This window comes from Panthera tigris, chromosome C1, assembly GCF_018350195.1.
Source record: "Panthera tigris isolate Pti1 chromosome C1, P.tigris_Pti1_mat1.1, whole genome shotgun sequence".
Classification (NCBI taxonomy): Eukaryota; Metazoa; Chordata; class Mammalia; order Carnivora; family Felidae; genus Panthera; species Panthera tigris.
In genome coordinates this window covers 97,411,605-97,432,191 of record NC_056667.1, presented here as the reverse complement: position 1 = coordinate 97,432,191, position 20,587 = coordinate 97,411,605, and the positions used below count along the sequence as shown (strand labels likewise).

The following is a 20,587-nucleotide window of genomic DNA, read 5'->3' as shown; positions in this document are numbered from 1 at the left end:
ATTAGGCCAATCAGTAACGCTCCAATGGCCTCTACGTGTTCAAGTGAAAAAAAGAGCATGAGCTATAAATGATTGAGCTTAGAGAGAGGAAGGCATGTTGAAAGCTGAGATAGGCCAAAAGCTAGGCCTCTTGCACCAAACAGGCAGGTTGTAAATGCAAAGAAAAAGTTCTTGAAGGAAATTAAAAGTGCTACCTCCAGTGAACACACACAAATGAGAAGTAAAACAGCTTTATTACTGATATGGAGAAAGTTTTAGTGGTCTGGATAGAAGATCAAACCAGCCACAACATTCCCTTAAATCAAAACCTAATCCAGAGTAAGGCCCTAAATCTCTTCAATTCTATGAAGGCTGAGAGAAGTGAGGAAGCTGCAGAAGAAAAGTTTGAAGCTCGCAGAGGTTGGTTCATGAGGTTTAAGAAGCCATGTCCATAACATAAAAGTGCAAGGTGAAGCAGCAAGTGCTGATATAGAAGCTGCAGGAAATTATCCATGAGACCTAGGCTAATTAATTACTGAAGGGGTCTATGCTAAACAAGAGAGTTTCAATGTACATGAAACAGCCTTATATTGGAAGCAGATGCCATCTAGGACTTTCATAGCTAGAGAGGAGAAGTCAATGATTGGCTTCAAAGCTTCAAAGAACTGGCTGACTCCCTTGTTAGGGGCTAATGCAGCTGGTGAATTTAAATTGAAGCCAGTGCTCATTAACCATTCTGAAAATCCTAAGGCCCTTTAAGAATTACACTAATCTACTTGCCTATGTTCTATAAATAGAACAAAGCCTGGATGACAGCACATCTGATTACAACATGGTTTACTGAATATTTTAAGCCTGCTGTTAACACCTACTACTGCTCAGACAAAAAGATTCCTTTCAAAATATTACTGCTCCATGACAATGCACCTGGTTACACAAGAGCTCTGATGGAGATGTACAAGGTTACTGCTCTGATGCCTGCAGCCCATGGATCATGGAGTCATTCTGACTTTCAAGTCTCGTTATTTAAGAAATGCATTTTGCGTTTTTTTTAATGTTTGCTTATTTTTGAGAGAGAGAGGGAGAGAGAGAGGGAGAGAGAGAGGAAGAGAGAGAGAGAAACAGAATGTGAGTAGGGGAGAGCAGAGAGAAAGGGAGACACAGAATCCGAAGCAGGATCCAGGCTCTGAGCTGTGTGCACAAAGCCTGATACAGGGCTCGAACTTATGAACTGTGAGATCATGACGTGAGCCAAAGTCATACGCTTAACTGATGGAGCCACCCAAGCACCGCTTAATAAGTGCATTTTGTAAGCCTACAGCTGCTACAGATAGTGATTCTACTAATGGATCTAGGAAAAGTAAATTGAAAACCTTCTGGAAAGGATTCACCATTCTAGATTCCATTAAGAATATCTGTGATTCATAGAAGAGGTCAAATATCAGTATTAACAGGAGTTTGGAAGAATGTGATTCTAACCCTCATGGATGACTTTAGGGGTTCAAGACTTCTGTGGCAGAAATAACTTTAGATGTGGTGGAAACAGCAAAAACACTGGAATTAAAAGTGAAGCCTGAAGATGTGATTTAAAGGCTGCAATCTCATAAAACTTTAACAAGTGAGGAGTCACTTCATGTGGATCAGCAAAAAAAAAAAAAAAAAAAAGTGGTTTCTCGAGATGAAATCTACTCTTGATGAACATGTTGTGAAGATTGTTGAAATGAAACAAAGGATTTAAACTATGATGTGAACTTAGTTGATAAATCAGCAGCAGCATTTGAGAAGACGGACTCTGATCTTAAAAGAAGTTCTACTATGGGCAAAATGCTATCAAACAGTATCCCGTGCTACAGAGAAATCATTCGTGAAAAGAAGAGTCAGTGAAGCAAACTTCATCGTTGTCTTATTTTAAGAAAGTGTCACATATCCCAACCTTCAGCAACCATCATCCTTGATCAGTCAGCAGCCATTAATATCAAGGCAAGACCCTCCACCAGCAAAAAGGATTACTACTCATTAAAGGCTCACATGATGGTTAGCATTTTTAAGTAATAAAGTATTTTTAAATTAAGGTATGTACACTGTTTTTTAGACATAATGCGCACTCAACAGACCACAATATAGTATACATGTAACTTTTATATGCAGTGGGAAACCAAAAAATTCATTTACTGTGGTATTTGCTGCATTGATCTGGAACTGAACCCGCACTATCTTCAAGGTGTGCCTACATACAGAACATTCACGATTTTCTGCTTTACTTTTTTAATGGAAATATAATTAACATACAGTATTATATTTGTTACATGTATACAATGTAATGATTCAACAATTCTATACATTACTCAGTGCTCATCACTGTATTTTTTAAACACTTATATGGCATTTTCTATGTGCCACGCTCTATTATAAATGCCTTAAAATATTATCTCATTTAATCCTTATAACGTTAAAAAAATAGATACTATTAATTATCCCTATATCGATGAAGAAACTGAGGCATAAAGTAATTTTCCCAAACTCAGAAATGTTTCATAAACCTAATAGTCATTACATATAAAGATTGTGGTATTTCAATATTGTTGGAATAAGGCATAGCAAACAAAAGCTTATTAAAATTTTTTATTTCTTGTATTATTTCCTCATTTGTAATTTATATATCCAGAACCCCAAACGAAATATAGGGCATTTACTAATCTAAATAATGGGCCTATATTACTGGAATTATACATGAATCAAAATAACTCCATAAGGATACATGATATATACTGGTATACTCTAAGCACATTCTATATTTAGAAATGAGTATTAGATGTTCCTTACATATTTATGATCAAAAAAATTTTTCAGGTAAATGTTAGAAAAACCAGGAGAATTATATAAAACTCTTACCTTGTCTTTTTTTTCTTTGAGAAGAACTGTGTTTTCTTTGGTCTCTTTTTTGAGTTTTTCCTATTAAAAATGAGTACACACAATGCAGTCATTACTGTTATCAAAAATTAATGCTATTATCAAAATCTTTGCTGAGAAGTATCAACAAAGAATGCTAAACTCTAAATATTAGAAAATAATGAAAAAAAAGCAAATTAGTTTCTTTCTACAGAGCCCATTATTTAGTTTTGATTATCTTTTTTAAAAATTCTGATCTGTCTAGTATGTATCTGTGGAATCCTGAGTCTTTTAAAACTCTGAATCAACTTTCTCATTTGTAAAATGAAGTAGACGAATTGGATTATAAACTAAGGAATACACACAAGTAATAACTGTGAAAAGCTATAAAGAGATCCAAGTATTATGGGCCTTTAGATGCAGAATTCAATTTTTCTGTGTGTTGAGAGAGGATACATCTCAGTTGGACCTTGGATAATGAACTTTCAACATGAGATAATCAAGGATGAGGGAAAAAAGAGTACAAAATACTTAGGAAATAATAGATCACTTTTGCTGGAGATTAGGGTATGTGTACTCAGTATAGAAAAGAGAAAAGTTGCCCCTGGCCTACAGAAAAGAATATGTATTATGCCTTTAATATGACAGCCAACTGGAAAACAGAATTGTTACAGCCCCAGGGGAACTTAAAGGACTCAGAGAAGGGAAAGTTCCAACACACAGAACTTTAAGCAAACTTGCCGTGCCTGCCCATGATGCCTATGCCAATATCAATCCTCACTGAATGCCTCTTGTACATTGTGCTCTCTATCCCAGAGTGTTGCTCCTAACCAAAAAACTCACTTCACCACAAAGACGCTGGCAGTAAACTAATTTAACAATAGTCACTATTCTAATTATATATCCTATCAACCACCAATGGTTGATTTTTAGTTATAGTGAAAACTGGGGTCTCTACTAAGGGACTAGAATAAGGGCCTAGAATGCTATCTTCTAGAGTAAAGTACATCCTCTAAACCAGCAAAATTGCACTGCCTCTCTGAATATGTATCTTGGCTTCTAGAAGACAGAAGGGCAAAAACACCTCTTATGACTGCAATGACTCTATTAAAGTCTGGAGACTTTTACTGGTCTGGAGATCTTAGTACAGTCTATTCTAATACAACATATGTTTCCAAGGTGGGAATTATTAGCTCATACACAAACATGTATCTTTGGGAGTGGTTAATTGATCTTGAGTTCCTTAAGAACATACCAATGCGCAGTCCACTATGGTCCCTATTCAATCTGAATAACTAAAATATGCCTGTAATACACATTGGCAAACAGAGGATTGACTTCAGCCACAGGAATAGAGAATGACAGGCCTATACCCAGATTTCAGACTTGAACAAATTATATTTATAAGCCTAGAACCCTCTAAATTAAAAGAAAGCCTGGTAACTCTTGTGGAACGATTTTGTAATAGTATCACAAATAAATACTGTATTTTCTAGTATCTTGTGCGCTGAAACACTAAGACTTATGGGTAAGTGGACACTGACTATAAATTAACCCCATTTATTACACCCATAATGTTACTATTTTTTCATTAGATCAAGTGCAGGCGTTTTGGGATCAGGTGAAAATGGCATTTAATCCAAGTCTACTTTCACAATGAGCCCATGGAACTATAAACCTAATCTATGGTCATTTCTTTGGATCCTAAGAATAAAGTTTGATAGAGAGTTTAAATTCAGTAAGTGCCATAATCCCCATACTGGTTCTAACCACAGAATGAGGGTTTTAAATTTGGAAGGACCAACTGGAAGACTTTGTTATTTTCCTCCATATCAAGAATGTAAACAAATACAAATCAAATGTCACATCTCACATAGGCAGAGACTAAGGTCCCATTAAACCATGGAAGATATAGAGAAGGTGATTTATCACAGTCCCACAGAGATAATTTTTGGAAAATTAAATTTGACTGTCATCTAGTAATAATTTGGTCATACCAATGGGCAAGTAACAGAAGTCAAAATACGGATTGCCATAATGACTGGGACCAAAATTGAGAACTAAGAAAATAATTTCATATAAAAGATGAACTGAATCGAGGTGGGGGGAGCGCCTGGGTGGCTCAGTCAGTTAAGCATCTGACTTGGGCTCAGATCATGATCTCACAGTTGATGAGTTTGAGCCCCACATCAGGCTCTGTGTTGACAGCTCAGAGTCTGGAGCCTGCTTCAGATTCTGTGTCTCCCTCTCTCTCTGCCACTCCCCTGGCTCGTGCTCTGTCTTCCTGACTCTCTCAAAAATAAATAACCATTAAAAAAATGAAAAAGAAAAGATGACCTGAATCTATGTAAATATAAAGCTCAAATTAAATACCAGAATCATGGTTACAGAACAAATACATGTGTTTATTAATCTTGACAATGTAAATTAATACCAAAATTGTATAAGCAAAGGAAGAAGCAGTAGGAGGAAGTGTTAGATACACTGTTTACAAATACAAAGGTAACCAGTAAAATAACTGAAAATACTACACACACCTTTCAAATTAACAAGATACCCACACACACATTTAGAGAAAAAGAAAAAATAAATAAATATTAATATGTAATGTAAAATAAGAGGACAAAAACATGATATAAATCATATCAATAAGGGGTTAATATCCAGAAAATATAAGTCAACAACAAAAAACAATTTAAAAATGGGCAAAGGATTTGAACAGACAATTCTCCAAAGAAGATGTGTAAATGGCCAACAGGGGAAGGAAACAATTAAGAACTTACAAAATAAATTAAGTAACATAAACATACAATCACATGCCATAATTTCTGATTCCAGTGAGACTCAGCATGAGAGCCACTGTAGACCTGTGCTTATTTGATTCTAGTCAATATGGCTCTTAACCTAATCACCACTTGTATAGTACTGGTGAAAGTGGACACATATAATAATGAGAATAACTGTCACTAGTATACCTGTATTGATAAGAAGTAATCTGAGGGGATAAGTAGGCAGTCCAGGAAAAAAAAAAAAAAGAGGCCTATAAAATGCACAGAGAGTGAAAGTTTCAGGAAAAATGACTAAATTTTTTTCATTTTGGTCTATCTAGTCTGGATAAAGAAAGTACAACAAACATACCCATACAGAATTAATTATCCATGCCAATAAATAGGACATACTAGCAATAAAGTCAAAAGACAAGTTAAAAAAAAAAAAACAAGAAAGAAAAGATTCACCTGAAGGAGCAGAAAACACAAAAAGAAGAGATTCACTGAAAAAATAAATGAATTTTGTCCTTTTCCCAGCCTCCCTCTTACCACGCTGTAAGTAGAATATACCAAATCATGATATTCTTATCTTTCTTGCATAAACTGCATGAAGACACAGCTTGAAGAGAGACTGGTAAATGGTAAAAGTGAACACACACACTGGAATAATACTCAGCCATGAAAGAGATCTTGCCATTTACAACAACATGAATAGATCTATAGAGTATTAAGTTAAATGAAATAACTCAAAGACACACATACCATCTGATTTCACTTATGTGGAATCTAAAAAACAAATAAACAAAGCAGAAACAGACCCATAAATACAGAGAACAAATTGATGACTGCCAGAGGGGAAAAGGGTGAAGAGATGGCAAAATGGGTGATTGAGAATAGGAGATACAGGCTTTCAGTTATGGAATGAATAAGTCAAGGGATGAAAGGTACAGCATAGGAAATATAGTCAGTGATATTATAACAGCACTGTATGGTGGCAGATGGTAACTACACTTAGGGTGAGCATAGCATACAATACTAAATGCTTTCAATAGGAAAAGAGAAGATTGGTGTCAGCAAAATGGCAAGAGTTTTCTACCATCTACCCCACCAAGACAACATATTTTAACAATCATCCACAGATGAGAGTTCCTCTATGGACATCCTGGAATCCAGCAGAGAAGTTACAGCATTTCACTGGAACCAAAAAAGAAAAAAAAAAGAAAAAAAATCATAGATCGAACACACTGAAGATGACAAGAGGAACAGTTTCACTTTACCCATGTTACCCCTTCTCCCAAGAAAGCACAGTTCAGTGCCAAGAAAGACCTCTCAGCCAGCAGTTTTTCCCATGGGAAAAAGTGAGACCAAGAGAGAGATGCCCAGCTTCCCCAGTTATATAGGATACTGCCAAGAGAGGGATGCCCAGCGCTCCCAGTTGTACAAGATCACTCCATCCATGATACTGAGGTTAACTATAAGACTAAGGGGTGAGGAGGGTTGGGACTATAGCAGCAAAAGTTTAGAATGTATTTAAGGGACACAGATCCTACTAACTACATCATGGACTCTATTGGAAAGCCTGACTAAGAGCTGCTGAGGATACCTTGCTTGAAGATCTCCTCAACTGGCCAATGGGCATTCTCCCAACGCTCCACACATCTCACCCATACACGTCCTACCCCGCTGCCAACCTATGCATGCCCCTATAAGTGTGGCAAGTGTGGGTCTTTGTAGATGGCAAGTGATCATGTGCAGAAAGCTGGGTCAATGCTGCATCATGCAGACATAATGAAAGTAGTCCTTCAAGCTGAAATGAGAGGATGGTAACTAGTAATATGAAAACATATGAAACTATGAAACACACTGGTAAAGGTCAAATTCAAAATACTCTAATATGTATGAAGGTGGTATGTTAATCACTTAACTATCTCTCGTATAAAAGTTAAATAAGCATTAGAAATAGCTAGAGCTATAAAATTAACAAGTCAGGAAACAACAGATGTTGGCGAGGATGCAGACAAAGGGGAACCATTTTGCACTGCTGGTGGGAATGCAAACTGGTGCAGCCACTCTGGAAAATAGTAGGGAGGTTCCTCAAAAAATTAAAAATAGAACTACCCTATGACCCGCAATTGCACTACTAGGTATTTATCCAAAGGATACAGGAGTGCTATTTTGAAGGGGCACATGCACCCCAATGTTTATAGCAGCACTATCAACAATAGCCAAATTATAGAAAGAGCCCAAATGTCCATTGATTGATGAATGGATAAAGAAGATGTGGTACGTGTACACACACACACACACACAATGGAATATTAGTTGGCAATCAAAAAGAATTAAATTTTGCCATTTGCAACACATGGATGGAACTAGAGTATATTCTGCCAAGTGAAATAAGTCAGAGAAAGATAAATATCATATGATTTCACTCATAGGTGGAATTTAAGAAACAAAACAGATGAACATAGCGGAAGGGAAGGAAAAATAAAATAAGATAAAAACAGAGAGGGAGGCAAACCATAAGAGACTCTTAAATACAGAGAATAAACTGAGGGTTGCTGGAGGAGTGTTGGGTGGGGGATGGGCTAAAGGGGTGATGGGCATTAGGAGGGCACTTGTTGGGATGAGCACTGGGTGTTATATGTAAGTGATGAATCACTACATTCTACTTCTGAAAACATTACACTATATGTTAACTAACTTAAATAAAACTTAAAAATTAAATAAATTTTAAAAATGAGAAAAAAGAAATACAGCTACAATAATTTGTTAATGGACACACATTATTAAAAGATGCAAACTGTAACACTGACTGAAAACACAAAATGTAAAAGGGACTTGTTTGCACTACAAGTTATTATCACCTTAAAATAGACTATTAGAACTATATGAGTTTCTAGGGAGGCCTCATGGTAACCACCAAGGAAAAACTTACAGTAGGAACACAAAAGATAAACAGAAGGGAATCAGAAGGGAATCAAAATATACCAGTAGGTAAGATTATCATTTCACAAAGGAAGATGCAAAAGAAGAAAGAAACAAAGGAACTACAAAACAGCCGGACAACAATTGGATGGCATTAGTAAGTCCTTACCTAACATTAATTACTGTAAATATAAATGGACTCAATTCTCCAAGCAAAAGATGGAGAGTGGCTGAATGGAAAAATACGGGTAATGGATGAAGAATGGATAAATAAAGATCCAACAATGTGCTGCCAACTAGACTCAGTTATGCTTTAAGGACATTGGTCAAAGTGAAGGGACAGAGAAATATTCCATGCAAAAAAAAAAAAAAAAAGTCTATTTGACAAAATAGACTTTCAGTCAAAAGCTATAACAAAAGACAATGAAGGTCATTACATAATGATAAAGGGGTCAACTTATCAAGATCATATAACAACTGTCAATACATATGCACCCAACAGCAGAGCACCTAAATATATTAAGCAAATACTAACAAACCTGAAGGGAGAAACAGAAAACAATATAATAGTAAGGGACTTCAGTACCTCATTTTTTTATTGAAATATAATTAACAATGTTAAATTAGTTTCAGATATACAACATATTGATTCAACAATTCTATATATTACTCAGTGATTATCACAATAAGTGCAGTCACTATCTGTCACAACACTGTTATAATATCATTAGAACATTGTTATATCATTAGAACAACACTGTTATAATATCATTGACTATATTCCCTATACTGTAGTTTTCATCTCTATGACTTATTTTATTTTTTATTTATTTTTAATGTTTATTTATTTTTGACAGAGAGAGAGAGAGACAGAGCATGAGCAGGGGAGGGGCAGAAAGAGAGGGAGACACAGAATCCAGAGCAGGCGCCAGGCTCTGAGTTGTCAACACAGAGCCTGATGCGGGGCTTGAACCCATGAGCTGCGAGATCACGACCTGAACCAAAGTCGGACGCTCAACCGACTGAGCCACCCAGGCGCCCCTGACTTACTTATTTTAAATTGAAGTTTGTACCTCTTAATCTCCTTTACCTATTTTACCCCTCCCCACCACTTTCCCTCTGGCAACCACCAGTTTGTTCTCTGTATTTAAGAACCTGTTCAGGGCGTCTGAGTGGCTCAGTCAGTTAAGCGTCCGACTCTTGGTTTCAGCTCATGTCATGATCTCACGGTTTCATGAGTTCGAGCCCTGCATCAGGCTCTGTACTGTCAGACTGTCAGTCCCTCTCTCTCTCTCTCTGTCCCTCCCCTGCTCACACTGTCTCTGTCTCTCTCAAAATAAATAAACTTAAAAAAAAAAAAAGAGAGAGAGTCTGTTTATTCAGGGGTGCCTGGGTGGCTCAGTTGGTTAAGCGTCCAACTTCAGCTCAAGTCATGATCTCATGATTCATGAGTCTGAGCCCTGCCTGCATTGGGCTCTCTGCTGTCAGTGCAAAATCCACTTTGGATCCTCTGTACCCCCCTCTCTGCCCCTCCCCTGCTTGTCCTTTTCTTTCTCTCTCAACAAATAAAAAATTTTAAAAATAAGTAAAGTATGAGTCCATTTATTCATTTGTTTTCTCTTTTAGATCCACATATAAGTGAAATCATATGGTATTTGTCTTTCTGTGTCTGAGTATAATACCCTCTAGATACAGCCATATTGTCACATATGGCAAGATCTCTTTCTTTTTTATTGCCAAGCAATATTCCATTGTGTGTGTGTATCTCATGTCTTCTTTATCTAGTCATCTATCAATAAACACTTGGATCACTCCCACATCTTGGCTAGTGTAAATAACGCTGCACTAAACATTAGAGTGCATATATCTTTTTGAATTAGTGTTTTTTGAGAAACAAAAAACCTCCTGATTTTAAGATTTATTACAAAGCTAGAGTAATTGGTAGAATTACTGGATCATATGTTTATTTCTATTTTTAATTTTTTGAGGAATCTCCATACTGCTTCTCGCAGTGGCTACATCAATTTACATTCTTACCAACAGTGCCTGAGTCTTCCTTATTCTCCATTCTTCCTTATTCTCCTTATCAACACTTGTAATTTCTTATCTTTTTTTATTCTAGCTATGCTGACAGGTGTGAGGTTGTATCTCATAGTGGTTTTGAACAGTACTCCATTTTCAACAATGGATAGATCAGTAAGGAAACATTGGAATATGAACTATGCTTTAGACCAAACAGACCTAACAGACATACACACAACTTTTCATCCAATAAAACATATTGAGACGAATATTCATTCTTCTCAAAACACATGGAACATGTCCATGGTAAGTCATATGTTAGGCCATAAAACAAGTCTTAACAAATTTAGGATGACTGAAATCATACCAAGTATGTTTTAGAACCACAAGAGTATGAAATTAGAAATCAGTAACAGGAGAAAAACTGGAAAATTCACAAATAATGTGGAAATCAAACAACATACTCCTGGATAACCAATAAAGAAGAAATCCAAAAGGGAATTTAAAAAATATATAAAGCAAATGAAAATGGAAACATAACACACTAAAACTTACAGGATGCAAGTAGTTCTAAGAGGAAAAAGTTTATAGCAGTAAACACCTTCAACTAAGAAAAAAGAAAGATCTCAAGTAAACAACCTAAATTTACATCTCTAGAAAATAGAAAAAGAGGAACAAACTAAGTTCAAAGTTTGCAGAAGAATGCAAATAACAAAGATCAGAGTATAAAAACATGAAAGAGACAGATGAGGAAGGGGAGAGGATGGGACAGGGAGAGGAGGACAGAAGGAAAAGGACAATGGCTAAGTCTGATCATTTGAAAAGATAAACCCAACACACCTTTGGCTAGATCATTAAGAAAAAAGAGAACTAAGAGTCAAATGAATAAAATCAGAATTAAAAGAGGAGATATTACAACAAACACCACAGAAATACAAAGAATCCTAAGAGACTACGAAAACAATTATATGCCAACAAATTGGATAACCTAGAAGAAATGGGTAAATCCCTAGAAATGTAACCTACCAAGACTGAATCATCAAAAAATAGAAAATTTGAACAGACCAATAAGAATCAGTTGTCAAAAGTCTCCCAATAAGAAAAGTCCAAGAGAACACCTGATTGCTTTTCTGGGGAATTCATCCAAACATTTAAAGAATAACTGACACCAATCTTTCTCAAAATATTCCTCCCAAAGTGAGGAAGGAACACTTCCAAACTCATTTTACCAGGCCAGCATTACCCTGTTAACAAAGCTAGGGAAGAGAATTATAAGAAAATTACAGGCCAATATCCCTGATGAACACAACTGCAAAAATCCTCAACAAAATACTAGTGAAGGGAATTCAACAGTACTGAAAGAATCATACATCATGATCAAGTGGGATTTTTCCCTGGGATACAAAGATCGTTCAAATACACAAATCAATAAATGTGATAAACCACATTAACAGAATTGAAGGGTAAAAATAATATGATGATCTCAACAGATGCATAAAAAGCACCTGACAAAACTGAACACTCTTTCATGTAAAAACTCTTAACAAATTAGGTATAGTAGGAATACACCTCAACATAATAAAGGCCATATATGAAAAGCCCACAGCTTACATCATAGTCAATGGAGAAAAGCTGAAAGCCTTTCCACTAAAATCAAGAAGAAGACAAAGATGCCCACTGTCACCACTCCTATTCACTTATTTCTCTGCCAAAGAAAGCAGACAAGAAAAAAAAAAAAGGCATCAAAAATGGAAAAGAAGAAGTAAAATTATCTCTATTTGCAGATGACATGATTTTATATGGAGACAATCCTAAAGACTCCACCAAAGAGCTGCTAGAATAAACAAAGTTGCAGGACACAAAATTAATGTACAAAAATCCATAGCATTTCTATACACTAGCAACAAGTTATCTGAAAAAGAAATAAAAAAAATAAAGAAAATGATCCCATCCATAATAGTGTCAAAACTATAGGGTATTTAGGAATAAATTTAATCAAGGAGGTGAAATATTTGTGCATGAAAACTTTTCTTTAAATATAATTTATTGCCAAATTGGTTAACATACAGTGTGTAAAGTGTGCTCTTGATTTTTGGAGTAGAGTCCTGTGGTTCATCACTTACATACAACACCCAGTGCAATGTACATGAAAACTTTAAGGCACTGATGAAAGAAAACAAAGAAGACACAAATAAGTGGAAAGATGTCCCATGTTCATGGGTTGAAAGAGTTAATACTGTTAAAATGTCCATACTACCCAACACCATTTATAAATTCAATGTATTCTCTATTGTTTCCAATGGCATTTTTTACAGAAGTAGATAAAACAATTCTAAAATTTACATAGAATCACAAAAGACCCCAAGTAACCAAAACAATCCTGAGAAAAAAGAATAAAGCAGGAGGCATCACACCTCCTGATTTTAAGATCTATTAGAAAGCTAGAGTAATCAAAAAATAAATAAAAATAAAGCTACAATAATCAAAACAGTATGGTAATGGCATAAAAACAGACACATAAACAAATGGAACAGAATCAGGAGTCCAGGAATAAACTCATGCATATACAGTCAACTATTATTTTACAAGGGAGCCAAGAATACTCAATGGAGAAAAGACAGTCTCCTCAATAAATGGTGCTGAGAAAACGAAATATTCATAGTAAAAGAATAAAAGACCACTATCCTATATTTACACCACACACAAAAATTAACTAAAAATGGATTAAAGACTTAAATGTAAGACTGGAAACCATGAAACTCCTTGAAGAAAGCAGGGGAAAAGCTCCTTGACAGGATCTTAGCAATGATTTTTTGGATAGAACACTAAAGCACAAACAAAATCAAAATAAATAAGTGGGACTATGTCAATCTGCACAGCAAAAGAAATGATGGATCACATGAAAAGATAACCTACAAAATGGGGAACAAATATACGCAAACTGTGTCTTATAAGGGGTCAATATCAAAAATATATAAAGAATTCACACAATTCAAGAGGAAAAAAATCCAATTAAAAAATGGGCAAATGACCAGAATAGACATTTTTCCAAAGAACATATATGAATAGCCAATAGGTACATGAAAAGGTTCTCAACATCAGTAATCATCAGAAAAATGCAAATCAAAACCATATTGAGATACCACCTCAAGCCTGTCAGAATAACTATCATCAAAAAGACAAAAGAGGATGTATAGAAAAGAAAAGCCTTGAAGGGAGCTAAGACAGGGGAACGTAGGAGGACCCTAGGCTTGCCTTGTCCCTCAAATACAGGTAGATAAATATCAAATCATTCTGAACAGTCAAGAAATCGATCTGAGGACAGAACAAACTGCACAACTAGGAGAGAAGAGTACACATGACATTGGAAGGAAGGAGGTGCGATATGTGATTGGGGGAGAAAAGGATCTCAGGTGCTGCAGGGGAGAGGGTGCCCTGATCACAGAGAGAGGGAGGGAGAGGGAGGGGAAGGGAAAGAAGAAGAGGGAGGGAGGAAGGAGCACAAGGAAAACACTTTCCCAAAGCCAATGATTGAGAAAATGAAAGGGGCTGATTATCATGAGTTCTTACAACAATCAGAGTTCAAAGACTGGAGTTTTAGAGGTCTGTACCATGGCTGGTGTTGAGTCTGGTGGGCATTGCAGTGTTCCTGTGGAGAAGGAGGGCAGAAGGCTGGGAGCAGACAGCGAGATCTGACGATCTCCTGGGATGCACTGGGAGAGACGGATCCTCCTTCTTGGAGCACAGCTGGAAGAGGTGGCATTGCTTCTTGGCGGACAAAAGAGCCAGCAGGCACCATTACACTCTCCCACTCCTTAGCATAGGTGCAGAGACAACTGCTGAAGACAGCTAACCTGGACATTGGCTTTTTGCTGAGCTTTACTCCAAATTCAAAGTTCCTGCATATTGGTGGACTGCCCTTCTGGGATAAACCTGCACCAGCCCCATCATGGCGAGACCCTCCCCCAGAGGATCAGCATGGATCTGCTCCATGCCAGGTCTCTAAAGTTTGGAGTTTTAAATTTTTTTTAAGTTCATTTATTTATTTGGAGAGGGGGGGTGGGCAGAGAGAAGGGGAGAGAAAGAAGCCCAAGCAGGATCTGTGCTCTCAGCTCAGAGCCTGACACAGGGCTCAATCCCACAAACTGTAAGATCATGATGTGAGCTGAAATCAAGAGTCAGATACTCAACTGACTGAGCCACCCAGGTGCCCCTAAAGTTTGGAGGGTGTTTTTTCCTTAATGTGTATTTATTTTTGAGAGAGAGACAGAGCACAAGCAGGGGAGAAACAGAGAGAGAGAGGGACACAGAACCTGAAGCAGGTTCCAGGCTCTGAGCTGTTAGCACAGAACCTGATGTGGGGCTTGAACCTACAAACCTCAAGATCATAACCCGAGCTAAAGAGGAATGCTTAACCGACTGAGCCACCCAGGCGCCCCTGGAATTTTTTAATCTTAGCCATCCTGCATTGGATAAAACTCAGGTGTACTGCACTGCCAGAGTGGGCAGATCACCCAAACACAGGCAGGGTGAAGGCAGGGATCTGAGGGACACCTGGGACACATGAGTGGAGATGGTTCACTCTTCCATGAGGGCTTCCCAGACAGCAGTGGGAGCAAACTCCACTCTCCAGGGACAAGAGAGAGGGCCGACATCATTTTCCTCCCCTATCCCTTAGTGTAAACTAATTTCAGTTAGCAGGACAGCACCAAAATTGAAGGCCTAAACCACTTATGCCAAGCCCCACCCCCCAGTGTTCTGCAGGTGCTTCTTTACTAGGGCAAGTGTGCCTGAGAACTAGAGCACCAGGCCCCTCCCCAAGAAGACCAGTACAAACCCCCCACATGCACCAAGTCTGCTGACCTAATAGAATGTTGCAAAGCTTCAGGTCTAGTGCAAATAACTGATCAGGTCTATTTTAACAAGCAGACAAGAACACACCTAGTTAAAACTCACTACACACTCTGGCCAAGGTCCAAATACTCCCCACTGCAGGCAAGGAGAAACTACAGAGGACTGACCTAAGGGAAAGAGCAGCCAAAACACAGTGTACACCAGAAACACTTCCTAAAGCACCAGGCCCAGAACAATATATGACCTCTTCTTAAAGTTATTACTCTCAGGAGCAAGAAACATAACAGGCTTTCCTAACACACACAAAAAAGGCAAAGACCTAGACAAAATGCCAAGACAGATGAATTCATCCCAATAGAGCAAGAAAAGATCATGGCTAGGAATCTACTGGAAACAGATAAAAGTAATATGACTAATCTAGACTTTAAAACAACAATCATATGGATACTAGCTGGACTTGAGAAAAGCACAGACGACACCAGGGAGTCCCTTACTGCAGAGATAAAAGACCTAAAAACTATTCAGGCCAAAATAAAAAATATTACAACCGCAATGCAAAACCAACTGAATGTAATGATCATGACAATGGGAGAAACAGAGGAACAAATGACTGATATAGAAGATAAAATTATGGAAAATAATGAAGCTGAAAAGAAAAGGGAAAGAAAAATACTGGATCACAAATGTAGACTTGGGGAACTCAGTGACTCCATAAAACATAATAACATTCATACCACAGGAGTCCCAGAATAAGAGAGGGAAAAAGGGACAGAAGGTTTATTTAAGAAAATGATAGCTGAAGACTTCCCTAATCTGGGGATGGAAACAGACATCGAAATTCAGGAGGCACAGAGAATTCCCATCAAAATCAAGGAAAACAGGCCAGCACCAAGATATATCATAGTAATGTTTGCAAAATATATACATAAGGAAAAAATACTAAAAGCAGCAATGGAAAAGAGGTCCCTGATTTGCCAGGGAAGACAAATAAGGTTATCAGCAGACCTCCACACAGAAACTTGGCAGGCCAGAAAGGAGTGGCATGATATAGTCAATGTGCTGATGGGAAAAATATATAGCCAAGAACACTCTATCCAACAAAGCTGTCATTCAGAATAGGAGAGACAAAGAGTTTCCCAAACAAAACCTAAAGGAGTTCATGACCACTAAACCAGCCCTGCAAGAAATAGTAAAGGGGACTCTTTGGGAAAGAAAGACCAAAAGCAATAAAGACCAAAAGCAAAATAAAAGAAAAGAATAGAGAAAATCTCCAGACACAATGACTTAACAAATAATACAATGGCACTAAATTCATATCTATCATTAACCACTCTGAGGTAAACAGGCTAAACCCTCCAATCAAAAGACATATAGTATGTCAGAATGGATTAAAAAAAAAAAAGACTCATCTATATGTTGTTCACAAGAGACTTATTTTCTCCTATTTTATTTGAGAGAGAACAAGCAGGTGAGGGGCAGAGGGAGAAAGAATCTTTAAGCAGGCTCCATGCTCAGTGCAGGGCCCAACGTGGGATTTGATCTTACAACCCTGGGATCATGACTTGAGCCAAAATCAAGAGTCAGATGCTCAACCGAGCCACCCAAGCACCCTAAGACTCATTTTAGACCTAAAGGCACCTGTATACTGAAAGTGAGAGAATGGAGAACCATTTATCATGCTAATGGATTTCAAAAGAAAGCCAGTGTAGTAATACTTAATTCAGACAAACTAGACTTTAAACCAAAGACTAACAAGAGATGACTAAAGGCATTATATCATAATAAATGGGTCTATCCAACAAGAAGATTTAACAACTGTAAAAATTTATGCCCCTAACTTGAGCACACCCAAATATATAAAACTAATAGCTAACATAGAGGAACTCATTGATAATAATACAGTAATATAACACCCACTTACAGCAATGGACCACCTAAACAGAAAATCAGCAAAGAAACAATGGCTTTGAATGACACACTGGATTAGATGGGCTTAAGAGAAATATTCAGAACTTTTCATCCTAGGGTAGCATACACATTCTCCAAAATAGATCACATACTGGGTTACATATCAGGCTTCAACAAACACAAAAAGACTGAGATCATACCATGCATATTTTCCAACCACAACACTATGAAACTTAAAGTCAACCACAAGAAAAATCTGGAAAGACCACAAGTACATGGAGGTTAAGAATACCCTACTAAATAATGAATGGGTTAAACAGGAAATTAAAGAAGAAATAAAACAATACACAGAAACAAATGAAAATGAAAATATGACAGACCAAAATGTTTGGGATGCAGCAAAAGCGGCCATAAGAAGAAAATATATAGCAATACAGGCCTACCTCAAGAAGAAAGAAAAATCTCAAATATACAATCTAACCTTACACCTAAAGGAGCTAGAAAAAGAACAAATGAAACCTAAAGTCAGCAAAAGAAGGGAAGTAATAAAGATTAGAGAAAAATAAATGATATAGAAACAAAAAAATAAAACAGATCAATGAAACTAGGAGCTGGTTCCTAGAAAGAATTAACAAAGTTGATAAACCCCTAGCCAGACTTATAAAAGAAAGGACCCAAATAAATAAAATCACAAATGAGAGGAGATCAAAACCAATACCACAGAAATACAAACAACTGTAAGAGAATATTATGAAAAATTACATGCCAACAAATGGGGAAATCTGGAAGAAATGGATAAATTCCTAGAAACATATAAGCTACCAAAACTGAAAAAGGAAGAAATCAAAAACGTGAACAGAGATAACTAGCAAAGAAATTGAATCAGTAATCAAAACACTCCCAACTAAAAGAAGTCCAGGGCCAGATGGCTTTTCAGGCAAAACCTTTAAAGAAGAGTTAATACCTATTCTTTTGAAACTGTTCCAAAAAAATAGAAATGGAAGGGAAACTTTCAAACTCACTCTACAAGGCCATCATTACCTTGATTCTGAAACCAAAGACCCAGCTAAACACAAGAATTACAGACCAATATCCCTGATGAACATGAACACAAAAATTCTCAACAAAATACTAGAGAAAGTCAAATCCAACAATACATTAAAAGAATCATTCACCACAATCAAATGGGATTTATTCCTGGGCTGCAAGGTTGGTTCAATATTCACAAATCAATCAATGTGATACATCATACATAAAAGAAAGGCTAAGAACCATAATGATCCTGTCAATATATGCAGAAAAAAGCATCTGATAAAGTATCTCATCCATTCTTGATAAAACCCCTCAACAATGTAGGAATAGAGGGGACATATATCAACATCATAAAGGCCGTATATGAAAGATTCACAGCTAATATAATCCTCAATGGGGGAAAAACTTAGAACTTTTTCTCTACTGTCAGGAACAAGACAGAGATATCCACTCTTGCCATTATCATTTAACATAGTACTGGAAGTCCTAGCCACAGCAATCAACAACAAAAAGAAATAAAAGGCATCAAAATCAGCAAGGAAGAAGTCAAACTTTCACTATTCGCAGACATGATACTCTATGTAGAAAACCCAAAAGACTCCACCAAAAATTGCTACAACTGACAAATGAAATTAGTAAAGTCAAAGGATACAAAATCAACTTACAGAAACCTGTTGCATTTCTAAACACCAATAATGAGGCAGCAGAAAGAAAAATCAAGGAATCTTTGCCATTTACAACTGCACTAAAAACCATACAATACCTAGGAATAAACCTAAGTAAATAAGTAAAAGATCTGTACTCTGAAAACTACAGAACACTGATGAAAGAAACTGAAGATGACATAGAGAAATGGAAAAACATTCCATGCTCACAAATTGGAAGAAAAAATATTGTTAAAATGTCAATACTACCCAAAGCAATCTACATATTTTATGCAATCCCTATCAAAGCATTTTCACAGAGGTAGAACAAACAGTCCTAAAATTTATATGGAAGCACAAATGACCCCAAATAGTCAAAGCAATCTTGAAAAAGAAAAGCAAAGCTGGAGGCATCACAATTCTGGACTTCAAGCTATATGACAAAGCTGTAATATGCTACTGGCACAAAAACAGACACATAGATCAATGGAACAGAACAGAAAACCCAGAAATAGACCCACAACCATAGGGTCAACTAATCTTCTACAAAGCAGGAAAGACTAATGGAAAAAAAGACAGTCTTTTCAACAAATGGTGTTGAGAAAACTGGACAGTGACATGCAGAAGAATGAAACTAAACCACTTTATTTTTTAATTTTTTTATGTTTATTTTTGAGAGAGAGAGCATGTGAGCAGGGAGGGACAGAGACAGAGGGAGACACAGAATCTGAAGCAGGCTCCAGACTCCAAGCTGTCAGCAAAGAGCCCAACATGGGGCTCGAACCCATGAACTGCAAGATCATGACCTGCACTGAAGTCGGACGCTCAACCAACTGAGCCACCCAGACACTCCAAAACTGAACCACTTTTAACACCATACACAAAAATAAACTCAAAATGGATGAAAGACCTAAATGTGAGACAGGAACCATCAAAATCCTATTAGAGAGAACAGTCAACAACCTCTTTGACCTCAGCTGCAGCAATTTCTTACTTGACACATCTCTGAAGCCAAGGGAAATAAAAGCAAAAATCAACTGTTGGGACCTCATCAAGATAAAAATCTTCTGCACAGCAAAGGAAACAATCAACAAAACTAAAAGGTAACTGACAGAATGGGACAAGATATTTGCAAACAGCACAGCTGATAAAGGGTTAGTATCCAAAATCTATAAAGAACTTATCAAACTCAACAGCCAAAAAACTGATAATCCAGTGAAGAAATAGGCAGAAGACATGAACATTTTTCCAAAGATGACATTCAAATGGATAACAGACACAAAAAATATGCTCAGCATCACTCATCATCAGTCAAATGCAAATCAAAACCATGATGAGATACCACCCCCATACCTGTCAGAATGGCTAAAATTAACAACACAGGAAATAAAAGACGTTGATAAGGATGCGGAGAAAGGGGAGCCCTCTTACACTGTTGATGAGAACGAAAACTGGTACAGCCACTCTGGAAAACAATATGGAGGTTCTTCAAAAAGTTAAAAATGGAACTACCCTATGACCCAGCAATTGCACTAGGTATTTACCCCAAGAATATAAAAATAC

At 37.0% G+C, this 20,587-nt stretch overlaps 1 protein-coding gene across 1 annotated transcript in view; it reads right to left on the bottom strand.

Annotated features, from left to right (window-relative positions):
• SYCP1 (synaptonemal complex protein 1) overlaps positions 1-20,587 on the bottom strand; it is a 126,787-nt gene that overhangs the window by 17,751 nt on the left and 88,449 nt on the right. The window contains exon 28 of the mRNA XM_042993787.1: positions 2,872-2,931. Coding sequence (XP_042849721.1) covers positions 2,872-2,931 — 60 coding nt within the window. The remainder of the gene's footprint in view (positions 1-2,871; positions 2,932-20,587) is intronic.